The sequence below is a fragment of the Trichosurus vulpecula genome, chromosome 4 (assembly GCF_011100635.1).
Source record: "Trichosurus vulpecula isolate mTriVul1 chromosome 4, mTriVul1.pri, whole genome shotgun sequence".
NCBI lineage: Eukaryota > Metazoa > Chordata > Mammalia > Diprotodontia > Phalangeridae > Trichosurus > Trichosurus vulpecula.
In genome coordinates this window covers 198,189,162-198,214,971 of record NC_050576.1, presented here as the reverse complement: position 1 = coordinate 198,214,971, position 25,810 = coordinate 198,189,162, and the positions used below count along the sequence as shown (strand labels likewise).

Sequence of the window (25,810 nt, the reverse complement as noted above, 5' to 3'; positions counted from 1 at the left end):
GATTCATTTTCCTGAGTTCAAATCTGTCCTCAGACAGACACTTACTAACTCTGTGTCCCTGGGAAAGTCACTTAACCCTATTTGTCTCAGTTTCCTCATCTGTAAAATGACCTGAAAAAGGAAATGGCAAACCACTCCAGTATCTTTGCCCGGAAAACCTCAAATGGAGTCACAAAGAATTGGACATGACTGAACAACCCAAAATATATGTGTATATAGATATACGTATGTATACATGTATGTGTACATATATACCATCTATATATACACATCAATATGCATTATCTATGTACTTATTGTCTATATCAATATATGCATTAATAGCTATGTAGATGATCTAGATAAAGATATCTACACAAACTCCTAGAACTAGAAGCCCTTGAAGACATCAGTAGCTGATCCTGGAGAGGAACAGATTTCTAGGAGGGATTTTCTATTGTGCTCTACAGAACTGGGGCTTCCGTTCATACTCCTTTTACAAGTATGACACTTTCCTACACATGGCTATGATACATGTGTGACGCCCACTCCCACATTTAACTTTTTCTCTTTGAGACTTGGTTTATCTGTCATACCCAGGTTAGCAACTCAGGGGCCTGATCCCAGTACTGACTTGCCCAAAAACTCTGACCTGTTCTGTTTCATGCCAGGGCTGGTTCCCCTTGACTAAGGCAGCCTGGTGCCTCCCTCCTATGCCCCTCCTCTCTGAGGCTTACCTTATTGATGCCAGACTTAGCATGGACCTCCCCTTCAAGTTTAACCCTATTGTAGTTCAAGGGATGCACCAGCCTCAGCCTCAACAATACCAGGGATTAGAGGAGTATGCCCCTATGCTGACCTTTCCAAATCTTTTTCTGCTTTGCCCTCCTCTACATTCTCTACTATTTAGTGATAAAGGCATTCTTTTTTTAATTTTTATTAATTTATTCTTAGTTTTCAAAATTCATTTTCCACAAGATTTTGAGTACCAAATTTTCTCCCCGTCTCTCCTTTCTCCCCACCCCAAAATGGTGTGCATGATACAGGCATTCTTGATGTTCCTACACAAAACACTCCATCTCTCAATTATTCAGCCATCTCCTATGGACAGAGAGGATGGCCTCCTTACCTCCATCTTCTGGCTTACTTTGCTTTCTCCAAAACTCAGTGCTACTCCCACTTTCTGTCAGAAGCCTTTCCGGGTATCTTTCCCTCCCCCCATAACCAGAGCCTTCCTTCTGAGGTTACCTCCCATTTACACTGCATATAAATATTTTGTATGAATATTGTTTGCCAGTATTGGGGATACCCAATCAACTTTGGCCCTCCTGCAGCTCAAGACTGAGCTCAAGATTTCTACAAGCTCCAAACTCCTCCAGGCACAGGGCTCACAAGCAGGCTTCACCACACAGCACATCCCACTCCTTTAAAAGTTAAGAAATTAGGATTTCACCACTGGGAATTAATTTTTGAAAGATCATTTTTTTCTTTTTTCTTGTTCTTTCTTTCCTACTGAGACTTATGTTTAATTATTTATAAAAATTCTCTTAATCCTCTCATGATTGAGATTTTTAGTGACCATCTTGAGTTTCAAGCTTTATTCTTAATGCTGGTCAGAAGAAATTGTTTCATTCACTTTCATTGTCATTTTATGTCTCAGCTGTTTAATTTTTAATATCTTTGTGCTTATTGATTTTTTCCTAGTATGACATGTTAAATACTCTTTTAGTTTTTGTCTTGTTTCTTTTGGTTTCGCCTCTATTGGGATTTCACCTCCCAACTCCAGGAATTTATTTTTGTCTTATTTTTTCAATTGTGAGCAGGCTATTGCTAATCCAGCTCCTTTTAAATGCAATTCTGGTTTTCTTTTCTTTTTTGAGGTGTATATTTTGTACACTTTCTGATACTGTAATTTTTATAGGTTTGTGACAAGAAAGCCCTGCTTTTCTTTCCAATTTCATATTCAATTTTATTGGGTGTTGTCCTCATCTTCTTAGAAACATTTCTCAATTCCCATGACCTATCTGGTGCAAACACAAAAATATTGTTATGCAAAATGTTCTACTGCTACAATTAATCGATACACTATATTGATGAGGCACCATGTTTATGTGGCTATGAGCATGAAGTGCTTTCCTGCATGCTATATGGCTATGTGCTCTATACCGGTATGTGAAAAAATTATTGATATTGTTTTTTTCATGATCTGAAGTTTATTTCTGATGCAATGATAACAATCTTTATTCATTGCACATAGCCCTTCTTCCTATGTTATCATAGTATGCCTTTGCATTTTTACTGACTTTGCTGAATGTCTTAAACATGGAGCAATCTCTCAAAGAGATAGGTGCTGAAGTGGTTAAAATGTGTGGTTACATTATATGTATTGAAAGTCATAGAGGCCTCCTAACATTAGAAGCTGCAGAAAATAAGACTAAAGATACTATATTAAAGTATTGTAAAGAAATGTGAAATATTTGAAGGATTGCTGAGTAATTAACTTAAAGTAGTATAAAGCCAGACAAGGTCACTCTGGAAGTGCTCTGTGAATTACCTGAAACATTTGGACATTCAGACACTCATGAAGTAATGATAATAGGAAATAATACGTGGTAACCAATCTATAGGCCAACCTCCAAGGATAAGGATCTAGACTGAACACTGGGAGTTCTCCTGAGATAAGGTATTTGCTAATGCTTTAGGGTTTGAGGTTCTTTTGGATCCTTACTTTTAGATCCACTGTGTTAGCTATTCTTCTCAGCTTTGTGTCATCTGTAAATAGGAAGAGCATACTATCTCTGCCTTTATCTGAGGAATAGACAAAAATGTTGATAAAAATGTTAAAACAGCACAGGGCCCAGCACAGATCCCAGGGGCACTCCAACAAGCCTTTCTTCCATGCTGACACTGAACCAATAACAACTGCTCTTTGAATTCAGCCATCCAACCAGTTCTAAATCCATCTGATTGTATTATTGTCTAGTCCTTATCTCTCCACCTTTTCCACAAAAATAACATGAGATGCTTTAGGAAAAGCTTTGTTAAAATCTAGGTAAACTATATAAATAGTTTTCCCTTGTCTACTGGTTTAGTAATCCTACCAAAAAAAAGGGAAATGAAGTTAATTTAGCATGATCTGTTCTTGATGAAGCCATGCTGGCTCTTTAGAGTAGACTGTCACTGAAAAGGTGAAGGACTTTGTGTATAGAACAAAACCCCAAGTGTGGATCGACAACAACCCATCCTTTACATTCAGACTAGTGCCCAACGGATGCTGCATGCCAGATATAGGTAGCAGCACCAACCAGTTAGGAATTCAGCATATGCCACAGGCCAGGGAAGACTAATATGGATGCAAATGCTCTGTTTCGAAGGCCATATGACAATAAAGTTGCAGTAACAGCAAAAGCAGATATAAAAGTTATATGGAATACCCAGGAACCAGGGCTAAAATGAAGTGGAAGTGTAACTGAGAGCTGGGGTTTTCTACCTGATGGCATGGCAGCAGCATAGGTGGCCCTTATTTCCATTAAGTAACTTTCTTTGTTCCAGTTATCTGTGAATGATTGGCAGTATGTACAGATGGATGGTAACAGACTGACAGAAACCATAGAAGCCAAGGAACAAAGAAGTGATGCTAGAACACTCTAGTTCTAGTCACTGGGAGGCAACTTACTGTTGAGACAACAGCAGAAACTGGAGCTCTACAATGGAATGTTGTATTGAACTGTGACTAATCCAACGTATGGTATGAGAAAGCAGTTGCTGCCACACAAAGCATAACGCTCTATAGCCATGAAAGCACTGCATGATGACTTCAAACATATGAGTCAAGAGAAGACCCTAGAGCTAGAAAAAAACAGATTTTACTTACTCAAGATGGCAACAGATGTCACTAAGAAGTGTGAAACTTGGGCAATGTGTACAAAGAAGAACACTGCTAAATTATGCTCCATGTTTGGATAATAAAATCACTAGCAAACCTTGGGAATCTGTCTGTACTGACTCTTTTAAAAAATAGTATTTTATTTTCCCCAGTTATATATTAAAAACAATTTTAACTTTTTTTCAGATTTTGAGTTCCAAATTCTCTCCCTCCCTTTCTCTCCTCCCACTGAGAAGGCAAGCAGTTTGACACAGGTTATACATGTGCTGTCATACAAAACATATTTCCATGTAAGTCATGCTGTGAAAGAAAATACAGACAAAAAAAAGCCAAGAAAAATAAAGTAAAGAAAAAGTATGCTTCAATCAGAATTCAGACTTCATCAGTTCTTTCTCTGGAAATGGACAGCACTTTTCATAATTCCTTCAGAAATGTCTTAGATCGTTGTATTGCTAAGAATAGCTAATTTATTTGCAGTTGATCATCATGTAATATAGCTGCTTCTATATACAATGTTCTACTGGTTCTGCTCATTTCACTTTGCATCGGTTCACATAAGTCTTCTGTACTGACTTTTTATCTTTAGAAGGAGATAGTAAACATAAGTCCTATCTTAGACCTGAATGAACATTTCACCAGGTGTGTAAAAATATGCCCAATTAAAAACAAGAAATATTCTATGATTGCCAAAATATTGTGGAAGAAGCATTCCTCAACGTATGGATTCCCTCCTAGGATCCATTCTGACCAAGGTAAAGATTTTAAAAGCCAAGTTGTCCAAGGAAATGTTACCTTCGAAGACATCAAGAAGTCTGGAACTATACCTTCCCATCCACAGGAGACCAACAGCCTAAATGGTTCAATCATGCACTTATAAATACATAGGGAACTCTAAAACCAGAACAAAAATCTCAACAGAGTCAGCATTCTACTACATGTATTTAACTCTGCCAGGAATGAATGCACAGGCTTTTCACCATCCGTGGTGATGCTTGGGTGAGAGTCACACCTGTCTAATGACTTATGCTTCCTGGCATTTCTAAGAATGAAGATGATACAAATACACAAAACAAGTACATCTCTCAGCCAAGAGAGAAGGTGAAAGAAGCTTATCCACCAGCTCCAACTGAAACAAACACCAGTTTGATGCCCAAGACTCCTGGTCTGTTAAGACCTCCGACAAAGAGTTTTGTTAAGAAAATATGGAAATCAAGGGAAACAGAAGTTATAAAATCAATGGAAACTAAGCCATACAAGGTTGCTGAGAAAATGAATAACCTATTGGCAGAATTGCTTCAGAAAACGGAGGGGGCCCTGTGAAATACAACTGCTTGCAAGCACTTACTGCAAAGAAAAGTTAGTCGGACAGTCTAATGAGCAGGTGGAGAGAACAAATGCTTAGCTCAGCAGACTGGGAAAGGAAGACCACCTATCAATTATACAAAAACTATCTGAAACAGGTACTGGCTCTAAAAGTGAAATGTCTAGTAAAGGAGACATCACGTATTCTTAATCAACAACTTTATCTCAAACTGAAGGGACCCGGAGTTCAGACTGAACGAGATGACTGAACCCAAAGGCAATTCCTTTCTTGCTTAAAATTTTAGCTCTATAGAGAAGGGATCAGCAAACTGCAGTCCATGGGCCCCATGCAGTCCACCATATGTTTTGTTTAAACAAACAAACAAAAAATACTATTTGCTTGAGCACTGTGGATACACATATAATCTAAAGATATGCATGCAATACATCCTATGTGTAATTTAGATATGTAGTCACTTAAGTATTATACAATGCTTTTTATTGTACTGTGTTTATTTCATGTATTTTATTTTTAATTTTTATTTTCAGTTCCAAATTCTCTCTCTCCCTTTATCCTCTCCCCCCACCCATTGAGAAGGCAAGAAATACTATGTCCATCATACATATGTATGATGTAAAATCATGGTTAGCTGGGTGGTACAGTGGGCCTGGAGTCAAGGAAACTCGTGTTCTCGAGTTCAAATCTGGCCTCAGACACTTCCTACCCATGTGACCCCAGGCAAGTCACTTAACCCTGTCTGCCTCAGTTCCTCATCTGTAAAATAAGCTGAAGAAGGAAACATCAAACCACTCCAGGATCTTTGCCCCAAATGGAGTCATGAAGAGTTGGACGTGACTGCAAATGGCTGACCGACAACAACAACCATACACATGTAGTCATGCAAAACATATTTCCATATTAACCACGTTCCAGGTTGCTGTTGTGTCTGTCCTTCCTTCTCGAAGAGGAACATGACATCAGGGAGGTGACGACGTGACTTGCAGTTGACTTTGATTTGAGGGAGGGAGGGCCGTGCAGGGTCACCAGCCGCACGTTCTCCTCCACAGCCATGTGGGTCCAGTGGCCTGATATTCACCAGGACGACTGGAGATGGCCCAGGGTGCACTGGGAGGACCATGGCCCTTTTAGGCCAAGGTATTTTCAGGTGCTCACTGTAAGTGAAGTAATGCCCATTCAGTGAATAGGCCTCTTTAAGAAGTTAATCAAGGGATGGTCCCTTTAATCAAAAACTCAAAAAAAAAAATCAAACTGGGAGGAGAAGACCCTCAGGGTTCCTGGCCAAAAGAGAACCAGTCACCATTTAGTATTTACATTCACTCTGCTAGGAGGGCAAGGACCAGTTGTCCAATCTATGAGCTCCAGAGTGAGGTGGATTTAAGGCTTGGTTTCTGAAAAAGAAATCTCACCATGTTGCAGAAAGGTAGGTGGGGGAGGAGGAGGAGAAACAAGAAAAACAAAGTGGGAAAAAGATGCTTTAATATTCATTCAGAGGTCATCAGTTCTCTCTGGAGCTGGACAGCATTTTTCATCGTTGGTCCTTTGGAGTTGTTGAGGATCACTGTACTGATTAGAGCAGCTAAATCTTTCCTAGTTGATTATCGTTACAATATTGCTGCTGCTGTATGTGTTGTTCTCCCAGTTCTGCTTACTTTATTTAGCATCGGCTCATATAAGTCTTGGCGAGTTTTTTTTCTGAAACCACGCTCTTTGTCATTTCTTCCATCACAATCATATACTTCAACTTGTTTAAACCATTACCAAATTAATGGGCATCCGCTCAGTTCCCAAATCTTTGCCACCACGAAAAGACCTGCTATAAATATTTTTGTACATACAGGTCCTTTTTCTTTAATTTCTTTGGGGATACAGACCTAATACCAGTGTTGCTGGGTCAAAGGGTATGTTGCATGTATTGTTAATGAACATTTGTTGCATTTGTTCCATGAACCATGGAATGATTACCTGAGACACTAGGAAAATTATCCTTGTTATTTTAAAATACTGGTATTTGTTTTTATGCTTATGTTATATAATTGCAGATTTCAAGTATACCCTGGCTCATTTTTTTTTTTAACAAGGGACTTCAAGATTCCTGACCAGAGGGAGGAATGTAACTCTAGCTTCTTGGGCTCCCTGCCCAGATAGAGTTGCTATGGAGATAGGAGGCTCAAACAGATGCTTTTCCAGAATTCATTAGTTTGGTGACATTTCTTTGAACTTGGCTTTAGACGCTTCAGGGAAGAAAGAGAAAGCAACAGGAGTTCATTCTTCATCTTGTGCCTTGTAGGAAGAAGTGCCACTGACAGGTAAAGTTGTGTCTGATTTCTAAACGCTGTCTCCCCAACCCCACTCCTCCAGGGCTCTGGCAGGATGCAAAAGGAGGATGGAGGTCCCCAAAACTGACAGAATACCATACTTGCTACTTGGCTCTAACTTGCTCCTGGCTCAGTTAGAGAAGGAAGAGATAAGGAAACAGAGGTCTAACTCCTGGATGCAACCAAAGCATCCAGTGCTCATTTGTGCCATTTACCTGCCGATTATGTCCTCCTCAAAACACACACACACACACACACACACACACACACACTCTCTCTCTCTCTCTCTCTCTCTCTCTCTCTCTCTCTCTCTCTCTCTCTCTCTTTCTCTCTCTCTGTCTTTCTCTCTCATCCTGTGTCTGATCATAAACAAAAAAAGTTTGGCAGCCACCAAAGCTTAGTCTGGTGTGAATGGTGACAGCAGTGGGTACAACAGACATCTGCGAAGAAGTTTTGATCCCTTTACCAAATAAAAGACACGTATCTGCTTCAGAGCCGGCTGATTGCTGCTGAGGAGGGGGGAGTAGACAATTATCTCATTTGGAAGCCAAACATGCAAGAAGCACATTTGTTCCATGTACCATGGAATCATTACCAGGGATGCTAGGACAATCACCTTTGTTATTTTAGTATCATAACCCTAGGTAAGCACAAGTTCCTATCCCACATCTGTATTTCATATAACTAAGTTGTAGTCTTACACACTTAAATCTTGTATAAAATTAGTACCTTGTATTCTCCAATAAACAAAAGATGAGTAGCCTCAAGGGTATAGAGAGAAAAGCACTACCTTTCTTTAAACTGAGAATTAAAACACATTTTAAGTGTCCTTGTGGTCTATCCTCCCAATTCTTCCTAGGTAGAAATAACATGACCTGATAATCTTTCACCATCCAGATTCTCTTATCAAAGTGGGACACACCTGAGTAAAAGGAGCCACCTCAGCAAAGCCACGACTTTGTTAAAGTGCATATGTGCACTTAGCAACAGAGGACCCACAGAATGTACTTCAATGATAAAACAAAGCAAAGGTAACTAGCTATAACGCTATCAATAGGCTTCAAGGTCAAAAATAAAGAGAGCCACAGCCAAACAGAATAGAATAATGCTATAGTCTGCTTTCTGTGTTATCCTAGAAATGCTGAAGAAACTAACTCCCACCATCCCTTCTGTTTCTTCAAAAATTATTTTCATGTACTTCTTAGCAAAGATTAAAAATGTATGTAAGTAAACATATCTATTTAAATTTAAACTACTTCACTGCCAAATTCTCCCTGCCATGGACTGACTTTTTTTTACATCTGTGTAATTAAAAATCCTAAATCTATGCATCGAGCCTTAGCTTTCTCCCGAGCACCAATCCTGTATTACTGTTGTTGCTTTTTTCAGTCATTTCAGTCAGGTCCAGCTCTCCATGGCCCCATTTAGGGTATTATTGGCAAAGATACTGGAGCGGTTTGCCATTTCCTTCTCCAGCTCATTTTACAGATGAAGAAGCTGAGGCAGACAAGGTTAAGTGACTTGCCCAGGGTCACACAGTGACTGAGGCCAGATTGGAACTCAGAAACATAAGTCTTTCTGACTTCAGGCGCAGCGCTCTATCCACATAACCAACTGCCTATTACACATTTCAAAGTGGAAGTTCTATAGTCATCTCAAACTTAAACCCCTCCCATAAAACCCACCTCTCTATATTCCTGTTGAAGGTACCAACATTCTTCGAGTCACCCATATTCGTAATCTCTGGGTCAAACTTGATACCTCAGGTTCACTCATACTATATATACGTTCAACAAGTTGTCAAATCTTGTTACTTCTCTCTCTACCTCTCTAGCATGTCTCCCCTTCATTCACACAGTCAATACCCAGTTCAGGTCCTCATCACTTGTTACCTTGGCAATTGCAATGACCTCCTAGTTGATCTCCTTGCCTTGGTCCTCTCCCCTCTACAATCCACCCTCCACACAGCTACCTAGGTAATTTTCCTAAAGTTCCTATCTGACCATGTCATCCCTCTCCAAAATAAACTCCAGGGGCTCCCTATTACTTACAGGACCAAACATAAACTCTTCTGTCTGGCATTTTAAACTCTTCACAAACTGGACCCTTTCTACTTTTGTAGTATTTTTACATATTACTTCCCTCTATGGATCAATCACACTCATCTTCTTGCTATTCCTCCCAAAGGACACTCCATCTCTTATCTCCCTGGTGCTTTTGCACTGACTATCTCCCAGGCCTGCAATGTTATGCCCCCCTTCTGCCTTTTGGAATCCCAAAATGCCAGTCAACTTAAGAAAAGTTCACCCATTCTACTTTCAAGTATAGAATGAAAAGACATCATGAGGACTATAGGTCAGACTCTTCAACAAGCCAAAATGACTCCAAGTTTTGCCTGAATTTGGCCACAGATTTTACCATTTCCCAAGTCCTGCATGATTCATTAGTATAATTTCCTTCATTCAACAAAGATCTGTCTCAGCCAACTATGGGCAACAGAGTGTGATGAAGTTCAACTAAAGATGAAACTTTTTTAAATTTTACAAAGACAGGTCAAAACTCAAGCTGGAGACAGAGAGTCATGCTAATCAGCAAAAGATAAGCAACGGGTTTGATACCAGGCCGAAAATAGTAAAAAAATATGAATATATATTCACACAAATATATACATATATATACACAAACAGATGTGAATATATATATACACCTACTTGACACAAGAAATTCAGCTTTATCAGTCTATTTCTGTACATAATTATAGCTACTTGTCTAATTATAAAGCCTGCCCCTCAAATGCCTCCTGCAATTAAGTGAACCCAAAAAGGCTAAGAGAGTCAGAGGCAGAACCAAATAACAAGTCTCACAGAAGTCACATACAATAAGGTTCCCACCATATAAGCTAAATTACTTTTCCCCCTAAAAAGAAGTGAAACTGTCCTTGAGGTGTAATTGCTCATTGAACTAAGTAAACCCTCAGGTATTGACATTCCTGATAGCTCAAGTAAAAAAGCTAGAGCAGAAGTCAGGTGTTTCTCAGCAGCCTGACACACCGTTTTGGCCAGTGCACCCAACATGGCCAACACAGAAGCAGGGATGCTGTGCCCAAACGAACTGATGCTGTATCCTTTGACTATTCTTTCCATGCTATGGCTAAATAAACTTCCTTTTGTTAACTGCTAGGTAGTCTATGAGTGTCTCATTTCATTCTGAATCTGAACCTGAACCATCAAACTGGCCTGAGTCAGGCATTTGGAAATAGTGGGAGAAGTGTGACTCAGAGGAAGGGGAGCCATGGGTAATTAGAGGCCATTATACAAAAGCCCTGCACCCTGTGGCTGCCATGGTTTAGGCTTTGTTTCTATGTGCTGGTCATATTCCATGAGGCCTACCCCACCGACCTGGGGGAATGAGAGAGTAAATTGTCTGTAGGTATTCAACAACTAGAGACAAACGTGAATGTGCTCTGAATCTTTACCATACCCCGAAGATGATTCATGTTGTAAACTGTTGTTAATTGAATTTCTCTATTTTATTTTTATTTGGGAGTGTTAGTGATATCCAGACCCAAATGTTGTGGTAAGCCTGGACTCTCTCTAAAGACTAGAGAGTTTGAGAATTGTGTAAGAACTGTGCTGAATGAGTAGTTTGGGACTTTTTGTATAGTAATTGGGAGGCCACTGGGAATTATGCCACATGTACTCTGTTGGAATTCTATGGCACAAGGCACTGGGGGAGACACTTGAAAAAATAGTGCCTAATCTTCCTCTGAACCTCGAGGACCTTTCCAAAATTGGGGATAGGGACAAAAGTGCTTTGCACCAAAGCTAGTGAACCGAGGACTGGGGGTAGACACATCAGTTTAAAAGGAGAGACAACTATGCTTTCTAGATCCTGTGAAATGTAGCAGCTCCCTTTCTCCTTGGGAAGTCAAGTGAGGAATGGGTAAGGGACCCCTGCTCAGTGAGCCCCAGTGCAGGCCCAGGAACACCCTTCTCCCACTCCCGTAAAAATTACTGCTTGCACATAGCAACTAGAAGACACGTGCTGGCCTAGAGGAGCTTCTGTCTTATTTGATTTGCGTCTCTTTCTCTGAGCGCAGGTGAGCAATCCTGAGATGGAAATTCCTAGCCTTGGTGACAACACCAAGATATCAACAACAAGATATCAAGATATCAACAGCTCCTGGAGCTTTTACTAAGAGCTAACTAATGAAAAAAAAAATTTGTTCATTCATTCAGTCATCTATTCCTTCTGCTGCCAGAAAGGATAACCACTAACAGAGAAAAGGAGCACAAGCCCTGGTCTGGCTGGCTAGAATCCCTTGAAGCAGCCTGAGCCATTCTGTGTAGCTATTCCTAATCTCACCAAAGTGGTAGACCATCCAGCAGCAGTAACACTCAGTTTATGGAACTGGGAGCTGGTAGGGCAGCCCCAGCATAAGGGTGAAACACTTGGCCCAATGGAGGAGAAATGGTGCCCATTGTGGCATGGAGATCCCTGCACTGGGTATTTCTAGGCCCTTACCCAGAAGAACAGAGACAGTTCCCATGGTAGCACTCAGATCCTGGTACAGGAGAGACAGTACTCAGAACCTGACACATACAGGCAGCAGCCCTACAAAGCTCTCGGGCCCCAGAATAAATAAGACAGGCCCCAGAATAAATAAGAATAAGAATAAATAAATAAATAAATTAGCCAAAGCACAATGGGCAATGGAGAGGTCCCCAGAGCAGGCAAGCCCACTGAATCCTGTTGTTTACTGTAATCTGAAATTAATAAGACCCTTCCATTTTGCTGCCAATATAGTATCCAGTAGTGAATGAACAACTCCTTCTCAGGAAGAGCTTTGAAGACCAAGGGGTAAGATTGCTGTGAGGTGCATTTCTTTCTGACAAAAAAGGGGAAAGATAAAAGTGTATAGCAGAGATTTCTAAAGTAGAGGTTAGCAGATTGCAGCCCGTGGGCCACATCTGGCCCACGGGCCATAATTTACTGACTCCTGGTCTAAAAGGACAAAGATTTGGTAACTTTCCCCTCTGGAATCCCAGGGAGGTAGAGTTAGTGGGCTGGAAGACACTGAAGGGGGAGGAGAGTGGTGGTGAAGATAAGGGTTGTAGGAATGACACCTGTTTATGCAGGCTGAAATGATGCTTTAGGGGGGCAGGGAGGTCATTTGGCTTACTTGCCACCTAAGGTATAAAAGGTTCCGCCAATGGGTACTTAGCATCAGAAGTCTTAGTTGAATACCCAGTGTACTGCAAGAATATCTTCCTGACCTCGTGTGGCCATTTCCCCATATGGAGAATGCAAATGCATGGTGTGTATGGTAGGGGAGGGGAGAAGACGAATAGCCATTTTCTCTGAATTACCATCTTTTTAACCTTAGGAATTATGTCCTTTGCTATTAGTAAAGTATTGCATTTTATGGTCTACAAGTCTATCATTATATTCTAGCCCTGAGACTAAATCACTCCACTAGCCTCCTTTGGGCCTGGCCCAGAATAACAGTGAGTTTTGGTATTGACTCTCACACTGCAATAGGCTAACTGCAAGAGTACAAATGATCCTGACCCATGATATGGATTGGTGACTGTGCCAAAAACATCATCTAAGCTATGGCCCTGATATTCTTGGTGCTTCTCTTGCCACTGTCTCATCGAGAGCCCCACTGTGAGTTGTACAGATTTAGTATTACCTACCTACCACATGTACCAGATCCAGGACTCTGTCCTAAAGAGGGGAGGTGAAATTTGGACTTCTGGTCTTCGATCTCCTTCCATACTATGTCACTCTTTCAAGGGGCTATTACATTGCTGTTAATCTTTCCACTCTCTCTTGTTTTTCTTTTCTTTTCTTCATCGTCATTTCCTTCCCTGAAGTTGTAGTTTTCAATAAAGATCCTATGATCATTTAAGTGGTGGAAAGGTCTCCTGGAATACTTTCAGGATCTTCCTACCAAGGGGTGACACACAGTAGGAGTAAAAATCTAAAATCTCCATTACATAGGCTAAGTTAGTTTTCCCCTAAAAGGTAATGAAACTGTCCTCAGTATTTAATTAGCCTAAGGCTCCAGTCACTGACATAGTTCCTAGCGGGCTAAGTACGAAAGCCAGAGGAGAAGTCATAAGCTCTTTCCTCAGACTTGCCACACACTTCTAACTAGTACGTCTGCAGGGCCAGCACAGAGATAGGGACATTGCACTGAAATGAAATGATGCTACATACTTGCTGAATGTCTTTTCCGTGCTGTTGCTAAATAAACTTCCTACTGTTAAATGTTAGGATGTCTATGAGTGATTCCTTTTATTCCACTCCTGAACCTGAACCTCTTAACTGTCCTGAGTCAATCTGATCCGTAACAGGTAAAATATCCTTTTTCATATTACCACCTCAACATTAGTATTTATATTTATATTGTTCAAGACATATGTACTCAGAAACTACTTTAACTCCCAAATAATGATAACAACAGCAGTTTACATGTATGTTCTGCTTTCAAGGCCTTATACAGATATAAGATAATATCATTTAATCCTCCCATATGTAACTCAGTGAGTGACTTTCCCTTGAGAAAAGTTCAGCAAATCGTTTCTAGCAATAGAAGTGAACTGAAAAAATTCACAGGTGTTTCAACACACAAAATCCAGCTGTTCTGTCCAAAGAAAAAAATGTGCCTTTAAATCTTCTAAAAGCCACATTTCTTTATAAAAGTAATTAGGCAGAAGTTTGTTAGCGTGTCAATGACCTACAGTTCCACCTTGACTAAAACAGCTCTCTGCTAACAATATTCATCTCTGCAAGGATTCTCTGGCACAAAAGCAGAGAGGATTAGAGCTTTGCCAAAACGCTCCACAGGGATGCAGGTTCATTGTCTGGTTCCTGCCCTCACCAGGCAGAAACTGGACATATTGCTGAGAAACTGGCTTGTCCGTGACTTTAATTCAATATGTCTCTATTCAACCGAAAAGGGGAACGTCTTGGACTATGACTAGCACTAAGAGTCCTAGCTAGTCCTGAGCCAAAAGAAAGTGGTAGCAATCTTGGCCCCTTGAAGATTATGGGGCCCAGAGCTAGTAAAGTATTGTCTTCATAGAGCCAGGGGGATCTCTTATGATCCTCTCAGGCCTCTACCTCCTATACTTAAAATATTATCAGTTGACTACTTGCCTCATGGAACAAATACAGTACTTGAATTTGTACAATTTGCATGCTTACTGGCCACTCCCTCCTTTTTACTACAAAGGTGACCACACTGGGTAAAGCCACTCATAGTGGCTTTGATGTCCATGGACAGGGCAAATGATTTTAGGAACTAAGATTTCTGCTTGCTTGTCCTAACAAACCGACTCTGGAAAATGCTTTGGCTTGCAAATCGTGTCCCATCTCTCTCCTTCAGCAGGCAGGGAGATTTTTCAGAATAAAGCTAGCCCGAACCTGTGCCACTTCAGTAATCGCTGAGGAGCCTGTACGTAGACACCGACTTGCATAGCACTGGGTAGCCGCTGTCTACACTGAGGAATGCAGTGCCTTAAACCCATCAAAAGAAATAGGGAACGGAGGGGATGGTGAGGGGCCTGAGGTAGGGGGAGACACGGGACTGGAAGGCAGGCATATGCTCATCGTCCCATTCGATGCCGGGTGACAACCTCGATGCAGCTGGTTCTTCCTTCACTAAAACCAACTGCACCGACCCGGCTCCAGTTTCTGGAAATCATCATCATTCAGTGACACTGACAGGCAGATGACCCTGACCAGGACCCCACCTCCTCCCTGAGGGACTCACCATCCTGAACCCCGCTGGAAGGGCTCTGCCCCTTCCCCGTGTCTCGGTCACCCCATCTTGGGAAGAGACTGACAGCCGGGTGGTCCAGCATCCCCAAAGTCCGGGCCCTCGTTCCCTCCCCCACCCAGGACCCCGGCCCTAGAACTCCCTCCCCGCGCCCCTCCCTTGCCCCCAGCTGCCTGCAGAGGTCACGCCCAGCTCCGCCCCGGCCCCCGCCCGGTCCCCACTCCCCTCAGCTCTCACCGGACTTGGGCGGGTAGCGGTACACGGAATTGGACGGGATGTCCACCTCCTCCACGCCCGCGTGCTGCCTGCTGGTCAGGGCCCCCATAGCCGCGGGCGTCTCCGCTCGGGGCCCCGGGCCCGGTCCCCCCCTACCCCAGGCGCCCGCGCTGCCCGCCCAACCTCAGCCTCGGCCCCTCAGACGGAGCCCAGTGCAGCAGGGGCGGCTGCCCGTGGCTGCAGGCTGTGCCGGGGAGCTGCGGCTCTGGCGGCTGGGAGCCTCCGGGGCTCCTCGCACCATCCTCCGCTCGGCACCGCGGAGGGGCCTCAGCCGAGCCCGAGGGGCTGCGGAAAGGAAGGGGGCGCCGCCGCCGCCGCCACGGCCAGGTTCGGCGTGATGTCAGCGGCTGCTTGCGCGGAGAGGACCGCGGCAGCTCCAGCCAATGGGGAGCCGGGGAGGGAGCGCCCGGACTCCAGCAGCCAATGGGAGGGCGGATGCAGCAGGGGAGCCGGCGGCGCGTGCCACCAGGCAGGCAGTCTTGGTCCCTGCCCCCCCACTCCTACCCCGGGCTGGGGCGGGGGTGGGAGGCCCGGGAGGTCCTCGGGGGCCACGTGCAGATGAGGAGGAGGAGGACCGGGAAGGAGGAAGAGGAGGAAGACAGGAGGGAGGAAAAGGGGGAGTGAAGAGGGGGTGGAGGAGGACTGAGCAGGTGGGAGGAGGGACAGAGATGCTCAGGTCCTGAGCCAAGAAGGTGTATAATTTAAGTGGGGCGGAGATAGGAAAAGGGCAACCGGGAGACAACGAGAGAGCAAACGAAGAGGTAGATGGCGAGAAGAGGAGGCGAGGATGGAGAGGTTGGAGATGGGAAAGAAGAGTCGATAAAAGGAGAAAGGTGACGGGAATGACAGACGCTGTATTGTGCCAGGGTTTCCATGAAAGGGGGGGGGGGGGGTTGGTTCCAGTAACTTCAGAAAACTGGTAGAGATATCAGTAGGACAGAATCCTCTGCAGGGATGGAAGTGAGAAAGGTGGGAAGACCATTCCCTTTTTACCGCAGTTTCTCTCCTTCCCCCCCTCCCCGCCCCGGAAGCCTTGGCGTCCTGCCTACAAAACCCATCACCTGGCCGATTGTTTAAATTTCAGTACAATTCAGAATGACACTTTCCATGAAAAGTGCTGCACTCGCCTTGCCTGTAGTTTACAAACTGGGTCTTAAAGAATTCTTTCCCCGGCGGTTTTCAGACGTCCTAATGACTTTCCCCACGCTCAACGAATTCTCAGGGTTTTCATAAGTAAATCACTGGGGACAAACACAGTGCCAAACCACAGCAGCCATTAAATCAGAAATTTCACTAGAGAGGAGAGGTGGGAGAAGGGGACAAGCATATACTGTCCGAACAGTCCTGATCTTCCCAAGTGTTGTTTCAGTAGTTCCAGATTGGAGTAGGGTGGGGGAGTCAGGGAGCTGAGGGTTCCTTGGTATTACCATCTCATTCTCTAGTGCCTTAACCATCATAGGATGCCTAAATGCTTTATAAGTCACATCTCCCAGGGGCTAGGAATATTAATTATTTAATGTTTGTGATATGCTTGGAAGATGGAAAACACAGCATTATTACTGTCATATAGCACCTTTTATCCCAGAGGACTTCCAGGACAGCTGTAGATCAATTCAGGATTAGAATAAAGTGTTTTGGTTTTGCGTTTACTCCCAAGTAACTGTCAAGTGTTCATTTAAAAAGAAAGGGAAAATAGAGAAAAATTAATAATAAAACCCACACAGAGAAAGATTCACTAAGTGCCTGATATGTTTGTGTGTATGTGCTAGGTGCTTGGGGAAATACAAAGATTATAAATCTGACCCTGCCCTCATGAAACTTAAAGTCTAGGGAGGGGGTTATGCTATTTGAACACAGTACTATATAATAATATACAAGTATATATACTTATATTCATAATAATATATAATAAGGTAATTCTAGTGCAGAACAAATGAAATAAAAGCATAAGAAAGATAAAATAACATAAAAGTTAATATAAGATATAGGTAGAATAGTGCTGTGGCTCTGGAGTAAGAAGGACCTGATATCAAATTTGATTTCAGACACTTACTGGCTGCTGACCTTGGGCGAGTCACTTAACCTCTGCCTGCCATAGTTTCCTTATCTGTTAAATGGGGATCATAATAAAATTTATGTTCAAAGTTATTGTGAGAATAAAATAAGATAATATTTGTAAAGCACCTTGCAAACCTCAAAGGGCTATATAAATTCTAGCAATGATGATGATGAGAGATTGAAAGAAGAAAAAACCATTTCCTACTGGGGTATCAGGGAAGATTTCATAGAGAAAGCAGCATCCAAGTTGAGCCTTGAAGCATGGATATGATTTCAAAAGTAGAGAAGGCTGGAGAAGGAAGGTATTACAGCAATAAGGAATGATGTGACCAAAGATAAAAATGTAGAAAAAGCATTGGTTATATACAAGATATGATGGTGGTTCAATTTGGCAGGAGAAAATCAGTATGAAATAAGACTGAAAAGTTGGAGGTACCAGGTTATAAAGGTCCTTAAATGCCAGCTGAAACAATTTTTACTTTATTCATAGGCAATAGGAAGCCATTGGAAACTGTGATTTATAAAGTACTTTAGGACTCTGGGTTTAAGGTACCAGGGAATGAAAAATTTTAATACTAAGAAATCTTCTGCTACTGTACAACATTTGGAACTGCTTTAAGGCAAAAGCCTGTGATTTGCACTTTATTTACAGTAACAATAAATCAGAAAAACGCTGAACCATCCATTTATTTAAAATGTTATAATATGACCCCTGTCCTCTTCAACTTTTCTTTTTAAATGAGCTAGTATTATTTGCAATAGAGGAACACTGGAAGCTTTCCCAGTAAATGTAGTGATAAAGCAAGTATGCTCCCTCCCCACTACTATTTTATTTAGTTCTAGTTTAGTTTAAGAGAGGGAAAGAAAAGTACAAATACTGGTAAGGAAAAGACCAACTTAGATCTTTTTTACAAGTGACATAACGTTTAATTTAGAAAATTCCAGAGAAGAAAATTCCAGGTAAGATAGTAGTAGCATGAAAGAATCAAACTCTTCCCCATATACTCCAGCAATTATCTAAAAATAGCCCCAGTCTAAAAAATGGAAGAAATCCAAAGAGAAAAATTAGTTAGCTCCTTTTCTTAGACCAGGACTGCACAAAAATGCATCCAAAATCCATGGTACTAGAAGGGATTCCACTAGGAAATCCAACACAAACTCAGGTAAACAGGCAGAAAGACTACAGCAATACTCCAACCATGGGGTCCAAGGTCCATGGGGAATGGAAGACCATACCATTACTCTGATTGAAGATAGCCAGTCTCAGAGCTCTCGCCTTTTACACTGAAGTCTATTTGCACTGTGAGCCCAGATACATGGGAGGTGAAACAGCGGGAGCCCAGGAAATTGAGATCAGGAGGAAACAGAGCTGACTACCGCATCAGAGAGTGTGGGACAGGGAAGACTATGGTCTAAAAAAGTCTAAAATAAAAAACTGAAGCTAGAGATATGAGCAGAGAGGAGAAGACAATGAACCCTTTGGAAAAAAAATAGATCAAAGCATTCCAGAGGAAAACTGAGAAGAAGAGAATAACTCCACAAGTAGAAGTAGACCCTCAAGGGAAAAAATAGCTTGGGCAAAAGGACTATAAGAGTACCTAGGAGAAATGAAGCAAAAGAAAAAAAGTGAAGTAAGAGTTCTGGAAGAAGAGGAAGAAGAAGAAGAAGAAGAAGAAGAAGAAGAAGAAGAAGAAGAAGTTATCCAAGTAGTGAACTTCCTATAAAGTAGAATAGACTAAACAGAGCTTAAACAAAATCAAAATATTGAACAAATAGAAGAAAATGTAAGGTATCTACTATCCGAAACAACTGACCTGTAAAAAATAAAGTTCAAGAACACTTTCAGAATTATCAGACTCCATAAACCTATGATTTAAAAAAAAAAAGGTTTGATACTATATTCCAAGAAGTAATAAATGAAAATGCCCCGCTTTATTAGAACCAGAGGGCAAAGTAAAAATAGAAAGAACCCACTTGTCACTTCCTGTAAGAAAAGCCAGAGTGAAAAAATCTTAAAAATGTCATAGCTAAAATCCAGAATTTCAAGGCCAAAGAAAAAATACTGCAAGCAGCCAGAAAGATTGAATTCAAGTACCAAGGAACCATTCCCAGAATGATTCAAGACTAGGCAACAATATCGTAATGCACTATATTGTAATGCAATATTATAAAAAGCAAAAGACTAAGGTTTACAATCAAGAATAAGTTATCCTGGGGCAGCTAGGTGATGCAGTGAGTAGAGCACCGGCCCTGGAGTCAGGAGGACCTGAGTTCAAATGTGGCCTCAGACACTTGATACACTTACTAGCTCTGTGACCTTGGGCAAGTCACTTAACCCCAATTGCCCTGCCTTCCCTCCTTTTTTTTAAATAAAAAAGAATAAGTCATCCTGCAAGACTGAATATAATCACACAGGAAAAACATTGGACCATTAAAGGAATGGAAGACTTTCAATCATCCCTAATGAAAGTCCCAGAGCTGAATAGAAATTATGAAGTGCAAACATAGTAATCAAGAGAAACCTAGATAGGTAAATATATTTGAGCAACCAGAAGGGGTTAAACAATGATCAAATCCTTACATTCTAAGAGGGGAAGAAAAGACAAGTAACTGTTCAGACTCACAATGTCTTCAAGAATCATAGAGGGAATCAAATAAGTCATACAGAATAAGGTGGTTTTGTTCTGTTTTGATGGTTTTAAGCAAAGAAAAAAAAGGAAGGGAAAAGGAACATAAGAAAGGAGGCAGAATTTACTACGTCTCACAATCGGGGTCTATGGGAAGAAGAGGACACAAACATGGAGAAAGGAGTGGAGAAAATGGTATTACATGAAGCTCACTCTTGCCTAAACTGGAAAAAGAAGAGTTGAAGACATGCACACATATAATTTGACACAGTAATACATTTAATTCAACAGTTAATAGGCAGGGATAGGGAAAGGAAAGAGAAAAGTTTAAGAGAGAAGAATAGCCAAAAAGTAAAACAAACTTCAACTCCAGATCGTAATAAGGGAATGAAAAAGAAAAATATAAATTTTATGAACCACAGATCTGGGTCTGAAACTGAGCAAGAGAAAGAAAGAAAGAATAGTTGAGTAGAAACAGATTGTTTCAATTGCAGATCACCAGTGATGATCGTATTCCTTCAGCTTCACCACCTTTTTCTTCTATCTAAAGACAGGAAATGAGAAAGGATATGCAAAAGTATAAGAGGATATTAAAGAGGGAAATACATAACTAACCATAACTGTGGACATAAATAGGATTAACTCACTCATAAAATGGAAAAGGATAGTAGAAAAGTTTGGAAAGCAGAATCCAAGAAGTTATTTACCAAAAACACACTTGAAATTTATCACACAGAATTAAAATGAGGGCTTAGAGCAAAATATTTATGCTTCAGATGAATTCAAAATAGTAGGAGAAACAATCATGAGCTTAAACAAGGCAAAAGTAAAAATTGTTGTTCAGTCATTTTAGTCGTGTCTGATTCTTCGTGGTCTCATTTGGGGTTTTCTTGGCAAAGATATTAGAGTGGTTTGCCATTTCCTTCTTGAACTTATTTTATAGATGAGGAAACTGAGGCAAATAGGGTTAAGTGACTTGCCCAGGGTCACACGGATAGTAAGCATCCGAGGCCAGATTTGAACTCAGGAAGAGGAGTCTTTGTAACGGCAAGCAAAGTGATATTTTTTTTGCTATTTTTCTGTTCGTACTATTCAGTTTCTCAACCTCAGTTTTACAAGCCTCTGTGCTGAGCCAATCAGACATGTGCAAGTGGGCTCTAGCCAATCAGACATGTACATATGGGCTCTAGCCAATCAGATGCTAAGAAGAACTGTATAGAAAGAGAGCCAGTGTTAAGAAAGCAGACATTAAGAGAGCCAGTCTTGAAGGCGTGAGCTGCTGTTGAAAAGAAGAGAATGCAGAGAGGAGACCTCTGATGGCAAAGACTTGCTGAAGGAGCCTCTGAACTTTGAAAGGGAATAGAGCTGTAGGGCAGAAACCTGCCCATGGGAAGGAGGCTTAGCTTAAGCCTCTTTTAAGAGCTGTTAAAGTGAACTGAGCTGTTATCACAGAGCCTCTGGACTTTGAAAGTGAATTGAGATGACAGTGCTGGTAGTGTGTGTGTCAATATTGTTCTTGTTGCCCCGTTAAGCTTTGTTTTCCCAGAGGCAGAAGCTGAGGGCAGGGAGCCTGTTGTCAGACAGGAGCAGGGAGAGCTTGGAGTGGAGCAGTCTCCATGACCTGAGACATGGAGAAGGAGTAGAGAGCTACCTATGTGTGAATCCAGGTGAGAATCAGGGAGGTGTCAGCCCACAGAGGAACAGCCATGGGACTTGGAAGTGAACCCCAAGTTAAGATGAAAGAGGACTTTACTTGGACACTTGGTATTGATTTAGGAGATTGTTCTTACTGTGACCTAGGGGTGGATGGTATATTTTCTGCTATCCCTTAAGGATGTGTTGTGCTAGGGAAGACCCTGGCCTAGGACCCCCTGATTTTGGGGATGCAATGATATATGCTGTGTAATGTGTTGTGCTAGGGAAGACCCTAGCCTGGGACCTCTTTATTGTGTAAACAGTATTTTGGGGAATGCTACTGAGTACAATGATATATGCTATATGACATATGACATACTGAGTGTTATAAGATATAGATATATATGAGAGAGAGAGAGAGGGAGAATGAAATGTTCTGCTTAAGGATGTTACCATGAATGTTATGCTTTAGTTTATTGAATAATGTTTAGTTCTGAATAGAGAGCTCATTATACTATGCGATTAGACCCTTGAAATTACTCACAGTAACAGTCCTCAGGTGTGCTGCCATGATTGGCGTTACAGTCTTCCTGACTCTGGGCCCAGCACTCTATCCACTGTGCTATCTAGATGCCCCAAAGTTAAAATAAAGATGGTTAAATAAGATAAATAAGAAAGCTACATTGCTTAAAGCTACCATAAAAAATAAAATAGTACAAATATTTAACATATTTGTGCACTGAGTGGCATAGCATCTAAATAAAGGAAAAGATATTGAATGATAGGGAGAAACAAACAACCAATTATAATGGTTGAGGACCTTAATGTACCACTTTCAGACCTACACAAATGTAACAAGAACTAAACAAGAAGTTAAGGACCTGAATAGGACTTTAGAAATGCTAGATAGTCTAGATCTCTAGCAATTACTGAATGGGAACAAAATGGAATATACATATTGCTAAAATGTGAGTGGCATATTTGCAAAATTTAGCTATATGCTAGAGCACAAGAACTCTTAAACAATGGCAGAAAAACAGATATGTTAAACACATCCTTTGCTGATCACAACACAATGTAAATTATCCTAGTAAGAGGCCTTTTAAGAAAGGATTCAATCTTAAATGAAAACCAAAATTTTAATCCTTAAAATACCCAAATTAACAGGATAAGAAGTAGAGAATTGCAGAAAAAGGAACAGAACAACTCATAAATGAGCTCCCAAAGAAAACAGCTCCATAAAAAAATGATTGTACATGTGAATTATGTCAAACATTCAAATATAATTGATTGCAATGTTATATAAATTAAGTAGAGATAAAGTAGAAGCTATAAACCAATATGTCTGAAGAATATTGATACAAAAACACTTAATGAAATATTAATAGAGTACAGCAATATATTTAAAAGATCAAGCAGTCTAACCAAGTTTTAGTTATTCCAGTAATCCAAGATAAGTTTAATAGCAGGAAAATTAATAAAATTATGTGATTATGTCAACAAAAGCAGAAAAAGCTTTGGACAAAATATGGCAACCATTCTCTGTTTTAAAAAATTTAAGAGGCAACTGGGTGGTGTGGTGAGTAGACACCAGCCCTGGAGTCAGGAGGACCTGAGTTCAAATATGACCCCAGACACTTGACATACTTACTAGCTGTATGACCTTGGGCAAATCACTGAACCCCAATTGCCCTGCCTTCCCCCCTAAAAAAATTTTTAAAAGAATAAGAATAAATAAACCTTTCTTTAATATGGCAAATAGCAGCTAGGTAGTGCAGTGGATAGAGTGGCAGGCCTGAAGTCAAGAAAACTCATCTTCTTCAATTCAAATCCGGCCTCAGAATCTTACTAGCTGCATGACCTGGGACAAGTAACTTAACCCTGTTGGCCTCAGTTTCCTCATCTATAAACTGAGCTGGAGGAGGAGATAGCAAACTACTCCAATATCTTTGCCAAGAAAACCCCAAATGGAGTCATGAAGAGTTGGACACGACTAAAAAATGAACAACAACAGCAAAAGTAATAACCAGCATTACGTAGGGAGAGAAAGATTAAAGTTCAGTAAGATAAAGGCTAAAACAAAGCTATTCATTATTGCCACCATTTATTGATGTACTTCTAGAAATGCTAGCTATACCAATAAGACAAGAAAAAGAAATTGAGAGAATGAATATAAGCAAAGAGGAAACATAATTATTGTTCTTTGCAGATAATAGCATGATTTACTTTAAAAACTCTAGAAATAAATGAAAAACTAATTAAAACAATAACTTTGGTAAAGTAGCAAAATATAAATAAACTCACATGTATCATTAACCTATTTGTATATTACCACAAAACCCAGCAAGATGAATTCAAAAGATAAATTTCATTCAAAACAATTACAGAATTTATAAATTATTTGAGACTCAGAAAAAGAGAATTATATGAATACAGAAATAAAGACAGACCAAAACAATTGAAGAGGTATTAATTGGACAGGGTAGGACATTACCAATGAGACAAAATGGCAATATTGCCCAAAAAAGCTTACCTATTCAGTGCCATAATAGTTTACCAAAGTGGTTTTTTTTTTTAGTTTAGCTAGAAAAAATAACAAGATTCATCTGGTGGGGAAAAAAGATTAAGAATCTCAAAGGAATAATTTTTTAAAAGTGGAAAAGAAGGCGGCCTAGCAGTACCAGATCTCAGGCTATACTACAAAGCAATAATCTTTAAAACTCTTTGGTACTGGTTAATAAAATAGAAAAGTTGCTCAGTAAGACAGATTAAAAATAAAATACTTTGAAGTAAAGAAACAATAGTATAGTGCAAGGGTGGGGAACCTGTGGCCTCAAGGTCACCTGTGGCCCTCTAGGTCCTCAAGTGCAGCCCTTTGACTAAATCCAACCCTCACAGAACAAATCCCCTTAAAACAATTTGTTCTGTAAAACCTGGACTCAGTAAAAAGGCCTCACCCAAGGACCTAGAAGGCTACATGTAGCCTCGAGGCCGCAGGTTCTATGCAAGTTCCCCACCCCTGGTGTAGTGTTTGCTAAATATAAGGACTCTAATTACAGGGATAAAAACTAATTATCAACAATAATCATGGAGAAAATTGAAAAAAAATCTGTCAAAAACCATTTTAGACCAATATCTCATACCATATGCTACAATAAGTTCCAAGCGGATATATGACTTACAAACAGCTAGATGGAATAATTTATAGGGACCTAGAGTCAGGAAGACCTGAGTTCAAATCCTGTCTCAGACACTTACTAGCTGTGTGATCTTGGGCAAGTCACTTAACTTCTGTCTTCTTCAATTTTCTTAGCTGCAAAATGGGGATAATAATAGCACCCACCTCACAGAGTAGTTATGAGGACAAAATGTTTAACAGAGCGTCTGGCATATAGTAGATGCCTGATAAAAGATTATTTTTGTAGGGGCAGAGCCAAGATGGTGGCTGGAAAGCAGGAACTTGCCTAGGGCTCTCCCCCAGGACCCTCCAAACACCCATAAAAAATGGCTCTGAACAACTTCTAGAACTGCAGAAACCACAGAATAGCAGAGGGAAGCAGGGATCCAGCCCAGGACAACCTGGATGGTTGCTGGGTAAGGTCCGTCGTGGAGCTGGGAGCAGAACGGAGCAGAGCCCAGCACAGGCTGCGCCTGGACCAACCAGACCAGGAGCCGGGTGGAACAGGCCCTAGTGCCCTGAATCAGTGAGCTATGGCAGTTACCAGACTTCTCAACCCACAAACACCAAAGACAGCAGAGAAGGTTACTGGGAAAAAACTGTGGGACGGAGTGAAAGGAGTTCGTAGTTCGACCACCTCCCCAGGGGCAGCGGAGGTGGTGTAGCTACAGAACTACAGCTGCAGTTGCTTCTGGCCCCAGGCCCACCCTGTGGGAGGAATTAAGTGGTGGATCTGAACGGGA

The 25,810-nt window shown here is 41.2% G+C and overlaps 1 protein-coding gene across 2 annotated transcripts in view; it reads right to left on the bottom strand.

The window, feature by feature from the left end:
• Positions 1-15,926, bottom strand: part of RNF157 (ring finger protein 157) — a 149,604-nt gene extending 133,678 nt beyond the window's left edge. Inside the window, exon 1 of one of the 2 annotated variants that reach the window (XM_036757343.1) lies at positions 15,531-15,926. In XM_036757343.1, the coding sequence (XP_036613238.1) occupies positions 15,531-15,618 (88 nt within the window). In that variant the 5' untranslated portion in view covers positions 15,619-15,926. The remainder of the gene's footprint in view (positions 1-15,530) is intronic. The other variant, XM_036757342.1, reaches the window with a different exon arrangement.
• Positions 15,927-25,810: the final 9,884 nt, after the last annotated feature.